Source organism: Nyctereutes procyonoides, unplaced genomic scaffold (assembly GCF_905146905.1).
Source record: "Nyctereutes procyonoides isolate TBG_1078 unplaced genomic scaffold, NYPRO_anot_genome, whole genome shotgun sequence".
NCBI lineage: Eukaryota > Metazoa > Chordata > Mammalia > Carnivora > Canidae > Nyctereutes > Nyctereutes procyonoides.
Genome location: NW_026575122.1, coordinates 22471988 through 22478672, shown reverse-complemented (window position 1 = coordinate 22478672; position 6685 = coordinate 22471988). Strand labels below are relative to the sequence as shown.

At 49.8% G+C, this 6685-nt stretch overlaps 1 protein-coding gene across 1 annotated transcript; it reads left to right on the top strand.

Moving 5' to 3' along the window:
- The first annotated feature begins 260 nt into the window (after positions 1 to 260).
- Positions 261 to 2443, top strand: ASCL1 (achaete-scute family bHLH transcription factor 1). Its single transcript, XM_055336568.1, has 2 exons — positions 261 to 1050; positions 1393 to 2443. The coding sequence occupies exon 1, from the start codon at positions 305 to 307 to the stop codon at positions 1001 to 1003; it is 699 nt and encodes a 232-aa protein (XP_055192543.1). The 5' UTR covers positions 261 to 304; the 3' UTR covers positions 1004 to 1050; positions 1393 to 2443.
- Positions 2444 to 6685: the final 4242 nt, after the last annotated feature.

Genomic DNA, 6685 nt, shown 5'->3' with positions numbered 1-6685 from the left:
GCCTCACACGCGAGCGCCACGCGAGGCTCCTGAAGCCAACCCGCGAAGGGAGGAGGGGAGGGAGGAGGAGGAGTGGAGGGAGGAGGAAAAGCGTTTGCACCTTCTTCTGCTCCCACCCTAAGAAGTCTCCGGGGATTTTGTATTTTTTTAACTTCCCTCCGGCCTCACTGCTCAGCTCTCCCCTTCTTCCCCTCTCTGTTCGCGCACCCGGGTCCTGCCTGCGCCCCCCCCCCCCCCGCCCCCGCGCGCCCGCACCTCGCGGCCTCGCCTCTCCCCTTCCGCGACTCCTCCGCGGCCGCTGCGCATGGAGAGCTCTGCCAAGATGGAGAGCGGCGGCGCCGGCCCGCAGCCGCAGCCGCAGCCGCAGCCGCAGCCGCAGCCCTTCCTGCCGCCCGCAGCCTGCTTCTTCGCCACGGCGGCGGCGGCGGCGGCGGCGGCGCAGAGCGCGCAGCAGCAGCAGCAGCCGCAGCCGCAGCAGGCGCCGCAGCTGAGCCCGGCGGCGGACGGCCAGCCCTCAGGGGGCGGTCACAAGTCAGCGTCCAAGCAAGTGAAGCGACAGCGCTCGTCCTCGCCCGAACTGATGCGCTGCAAACGCCGCCTCAACTTCAGCGGCTTCGGCTACAGCCTGCCGCAGCAGCAGCCGGCCGCCGTGGCGCGCCGCAACGAGCGCGAGCGCAACCGCGTCAAGCTGGTCAACCTGGGCTTCGCCACCCTGCGGGAGCACGTCCCCAACGGCGCGGCCAACAAGAAGATGAGCAAGGTGGAGACGCTGCGCTCGGCGGTCGAGTACATACGCGCGCTGCAGCAGCTGCTGGACGAGCACGACGCGGTGAGCGCCGCCTTCCAGGCGGGCGTCCTGTCGCCCACCATCTCCCCCAACTACTCCAACGACTTGAACTCCATGGCCGGCTCGCCGGTCTCCTCCTACTCGTCCGACGAGGGCTCCTACGACCCCCTGAGCCCCGAGGAGCAGGAGCTGCTCGACTTCACCAACTGGTTCTGAGGGGCTCGGCCTGGCCAGGCCCTGGTGCCAACGGACTTTGGAAGCAGGTAGGTGGCATTTGGGAGCGAACGGGACGATTTCCTTTCCTACACCTTTTTCCCTCCGTCTTAGTGTCTGTGTGTGTGTGTGGGGGGGTGTCTCCACGGAGATTCGCGGGGCCCAGTTAAAGAATTTGTTAAACTTTGTCGACTTCAGATTCTGGTGTGTGAGTTTCAGTGTTGGCCTCTGAGCGGGCTTTGCCCAGTTCTCCAAGACCTCAGGGTGGGGTGAGGTGGGGAGATGCTCCGACCTGTCAGAAGAGGTGCTCTACCTGACAGATCCTCTCCCAGACCTCCACTCCCCCCACACACACCACCAAGTTCACACTAACCTCTCCCCTTCTTCTTAAGTTACAGGGGGACCGCACAACCTGCATCTTTCATGCTTTCTTGCCAGTGATGTCAGAAGGGAGAAAAAAAGGAAAAGAAGAAAAGAAGGGAAAAAAATAAAATAACATCAGGCAACCGACCCCAAGACCAACCAAGCATTGCCTGCCTGAGAAGCAAGGCTCTGGCAAAACAGGGATGCGCTCAGAACTGTATCTTTGCACTCCAATTGTCGCCGGAGCTCTGAAGGGTGACTAGGACCTGAGTCAACGCGCAGAAGGCAGCTTGTGTGCAAAGGCACTGGGCTCCCGGCAGAAGGGAGCAGCAGAGCCCTATAGAAACTCCCACCCACCAGTAACAGGCAGAACCACCGAAAGCACTCGCTAGGATGCCTTCACCTCCCTGCCCTCTGTGAAAGCGCAGTTCTTAGCCCTATAGAAATGGGTTGGTGTCTCTCTTCGAAGCATCCCCCATCCTATCCCTGTAAGCTGTGGACATCTGTCTGCAGTGAAATTATGCTCTACTCAGTCCTTTGAAACTCCGATCCTCGGCGGGGGCGGGGGGGGGCTCCCTACATCCCCATTTCCTCACATCATCTTTTCTACCATTTTCATCATAGAATGCTTCCAATCTTTTGTGAATTTTTTTATTATAAGAAAAATCTATTTGTATCTATCCTAACCAGTTTGGGGATATATTAAGATATTTTTGTACATAAGAGAGAAAGAGAAAAAATTTATAGAGTTTTGTACAAATGGTTTAAAATGTGTATATCTTGATACTTTAACATGTAATGCTATTACCTCTGCATATTTTAGATGTGTAGTTCACGTTACAACTGCCATTTCTCCTATGTGGTTTTGTAAAGAACTCTCCTCATAGGTGAGATCAAAAGGCCACCAGATGTACTTCAGCACCAATGTGTCTTACTTTATAGAAAGTTTGTTAATGTATTAATGATGTTATTAAATACTGTTCAAGAAGAACAAAGTTTATGCAGCTACTGTCCAAACGTCAAGTGTGGCAGCCAGTTGGTTTTGATAGGTTGCCTTTTGGGAAATTTCTATCATTGCCTTTTTTTTTCTTACTGTTTTATTACAAACTTACAAGAAACGTGTATAACCCTGTTTTATACAAACTAGTTTCGTAATAAAACTTTTTTCTTTTTTATAAATGAAGATTATCAGCTGCCTCCAAGTTTTCCTTGACTCCACAGTCCCTGTCCAAGTTATTTTCAAAATGTCAAAGGGAAAGAGTGGGTAGGGGAAAAGAGGGTGGTGTGAAACACGCTAAGTTGGCAGAAATGACAAACATAAGTGCTACAACCAGAGGTGACACTATGATAAATGTAGAGGAAAAAGATGTCTATAAGCAAAGGTCACTTTCTTCCTCTTTTATGCTGCAAACATACACATACACCTAAAGAACAGGTGATGAAGAATGGCTGCTACATCTTTTGATGAGATGATTATATGTATTTAAAATCCACCCCCCCCACACATACACACAAAAATAAACTGGGAAGAGAGGGTCCTCACCTTACTTTCTAACCCTTATCCCCATTCCCCCATTCGGAGTTTCTCATGGTGAAAGTGGAAAGGCCGCATGAGATAATGGGCATGAGGGGTGGGTGGAAGGCTGGTGGTACCAGACCTCGGGCTGGGGGAGGTAGCCTTCACAGTACTCCCAGGGGCGGGCGTGCTCTTCCTTCACTTCTAGGCACATATTTTCTATTCCTTTGCCTCACTCCACACACTTTCCATATTGATTTTAAGTAAAGGATGCATATGATATGAATTCCCTGCAGGAGGAGTTAGATTTAAATGAATAAAAGCTTAGAAATGTGTGGTCGCTTTGAGACACTGGCCTATCTAAGCTTGTGACTCTATCCGAATAGCGTGAGCTGCGTGTAAAAGTACCCAATTACCAAGATTCAAAAAGAAATTGGTGGGTTTTTGGCTGGCTTGCTTCTTGTCAGTTAGCAAGGACGTGATCAGAATCCTACCCCTTCTCTCGCAGGCTCCTCACTCGCCGCCTGCATTACTTGCAGATTCAGTTTGCGTGTCTCCAGCCAAGCGGAAAGCCTAGCGCAAAATGCATCTTACAAAACCCAACAAAGAACGGAGAGCCAGCACGTCTTCCAGAGTTAAAAATCTAGTCTGTGTTGGTACATCTATACCATTTAGTGGCACAGAATAATCATTTTTTAAAGCCGCGATGCACGGAGCACGCCACAGTGTCTGATGTCATTTTGCTAAATGACCCTCTATAGAATGCACATTGAAGCTTCAGTCCCTTTCAAAGAGATGAGCGTAATTAAGGGGAAAAAAAATCAGTAAATTCCTCATCGCCATAAATAATCAGACTTTCTGCCAGCAGTGGGCCAATTTAGAGCTTACTTGAGGGAAGTAATGCTTTTGTGATGCCTGCTTTTATTTTTATCTTCTCATTTGGAGAACCAGAGCTGGGGTACCCCCCATTTCTTTTAATTTAGCTCCTTTGCAAGTTTCCAGATAAGGTATGCAAAGAAAGTGTAGCAAGTCATTTATGGCTATGAATATAACATTAGGATAATGTTTCAGCCCCCACAAAGGGGATTTTCCCTCCCTTCTCCTCGTGAAGACAGGTGTTCTTTTAGTCACTTCTGAATGGGAAATACCCAGTCTCGTTAAACTCGAGGCAAAGTTAGCCGTTGTTTGCCACAATGCGAAGGCAAACTCTAAAAATTCACAAAAACACACAATTTTGCCGAAGCTAGGAAAGGGCAAAGCAGGGATTGGGCAAAATCTCATTACATCTGCTCTAATCGCTTAGCAACACAAAGCCTGGGCTTGTGCGGGGAAGGGAAGCCATTCACTGCGCTCTGACAGGCCGCATTCAGCCGGCATTAGTCAGCTCCATAAATCACCGCTGCCCATTGGCTGCGCGGCGGGCTTTGCAGTGGCCCTGGGCTGTCAGCGAAATACAAAATGTAGACCCCAGCGGCCAGCAATCGTGGCCTCTCCCCCGTCCTGGCCCCCGCCTCACTTTTTTTTTTTTTGGAGGGGGTACTGTTGAGGAAAAGTGCCTTGACTTTATTGACTGAGAAATCTTACCTATTCAAACAATGGCCCGGAGACCACCGAGTGAAGGCTGGAGACATGCCTGAAGTCCAGGACCAGGAGTGGGCAGTGCGGGAGAGAGAGAGAAAGCCGACCTGCCGCTGCCTGCCGCGCTGTTGGATGCGAGCCTTACCAGTCTGAGCTGGAGCTGCTGGGACGCACGTTGCACCCCTTTGACAAAGCCTTTTAAAATTTCTAAATTGGAAGTAGGAGTGGGTGTCTGGAGAAAACTCAATCTCAAGTTCCCGTCAGGCAGGCCCACCAAGGAAGAGAGAAGAAAACAGGTCTGCTCTCTGCATAGAGCATCAAAGAGTAGGACTGAGATGTAGACAGAAGAAGGGGGTGGGATGTGCATCCCCACCTGGCTCTCCTTGCGGGGCTGGGGTGCTAGAACACAGAAGCCACAGCCATTCCGTTCCATCCCAGCTTCAGTGTTCCTGCTTGTCCCAGGGGGTTGATGGTTGTCCCAGCCCCATGAGGAAAAAAATGTAAAGCAGTTAACACTCGCTGGGTAGGGGAGATGGTACAGCTCTATGTAAATGTGAGTGCCTGTTGTTGTTCTTCTTGACTTCCAGCCTTGTCTCTCATTTTCACAGGATCAGTCTGCTCATGCATCTAAATCGCAGCCTGGATTTGAGGCTTACCTGTAAACCACATAGGAAGAAGTCTGGTGGTACATGTGGAGTTAAGGCAGTCTTCACTTGGAAGGTCAGGTGACCTCACTTCAAATGCCACCTCCTCCAAGGAGTTTCCCTGAATGCTCTATGTAAAGCAGCTCTCCACTGGCCACAGGCACTCACTCCTCTATCCATTAGGCTGTTTCTCCTTCCTGGCAGTAACTACTGTGTGAAAACACTGTATTTTTGTTTATATGATTGCTGTCACTTGCCTGCTGCTAGATTATAAATAAACTCCAGGAGGACAGGGACCGCTCCTGTCTTGCTCCTGTCTTGTGCACAGGCATCTCACTGCCCCTGGGGAGACAGGTATTTACTGACCAAATGGACGATCTGCCCTGTTGGATTGATAACTGTGCTTCTTTCCTCCTCCAGGTCTACCTTCTCTGCTCTGCTTTGTGTTTTAGGAGGCTGGTTGTTATGGACCTCACCACTAGGGCTCCCTTGCCCTCTGGCTTTCTATTGGGTTGGAGCAGTGGCAGGCACCAAAAGGAGAAGGAGAATTAGTAGGGCCATAGGTTGGGTCCTTGATAGCCCTGCTCCTCACTGCTTGGGCTCAGTTGCTTTGGCAGTGATTCTGCTCACAGCTCTTGTCAGGAGGCCTCACTCCCACAACAACAGATGTTGCTAAGATGTAGTAACGGCTTCCTCCTCTTGCTCCTCAGGCACAGAGGTGGTAATGGCTCCCCCTTGTTAGTAGTCTTAGGGTGCTGCACCATTTTCCTTCCCCTATTCCCATCCCTGTCTCCTCTCCCCAGTAAACTCTTCATTGACCCTTTCAAGTGTGCCATCCGGTCCTGTTGACCTTGGCTGGTACATGGACTGTTCTCCCACAGGATCTCAAGGATGTAGTAGTTTGGCATAAGATTTCCAGGGGCTCATAGGGCTATTTTATTTGTAAGAAATTAATTAGGGCAGAGGCAAACGTAGCTCTGTTCTAAACCTAACTTTGTAAAATCACGTCATCTTTTTGAGCTAGGAATGGCTTACCAGAACGTTCGCAAAAAAAAAAAAAAAAAAGTCCATTATAGTGTCCTCTTCCGGAAAATGAGGATGATACCTTTCCTTAAGAATCAGAAAACGAAAAGGCTTTAGAGCTGGCAATGCAAAAAAAATTCAGTGCAAGAGATAACAGCTTCTCATGATCTCTCCGAACCAGGTAGAAAGTGGTGCCGGCGGCTTGGTACCAAGACCAACAAAGACTATGCCTCGGCGGGGAAGCCCTCATTCATTCACTCAGCCATTTACGTACTCACGTAGAAACGGAGGAACAAGTTACTAAATTGAGTCAACATTTCTAGGACTCGTTTTATTTTATATCTTCCAGAGTGCACTCTCCGAGCAGCTTGTTTTACTGCAATATCTTTTAAAACACTACGGATGTGTCGCTGATACATTGAATATCCTCAACCCTATTTTCCCTTTTCCTATTGTTGAGAAGTCTCTGAACTTTTTTCTCTCTCCTTCCACTCCTGGGCCAAGAAATGGTTCATTTTCGGATTCCCCCAGAAACTCCAGGGCATCAGAGTCAAGGATAGG

What these genes read in the sequence shown, in the direction of transcription:
- ASCL1 (XM_055336568.1), top strand. Translation starts at nt 305, where the DNA reads ATGGAGAGCTCTGCCAAGATGGAGAGCGGCGGCGCCGGCCCGCAGCCG.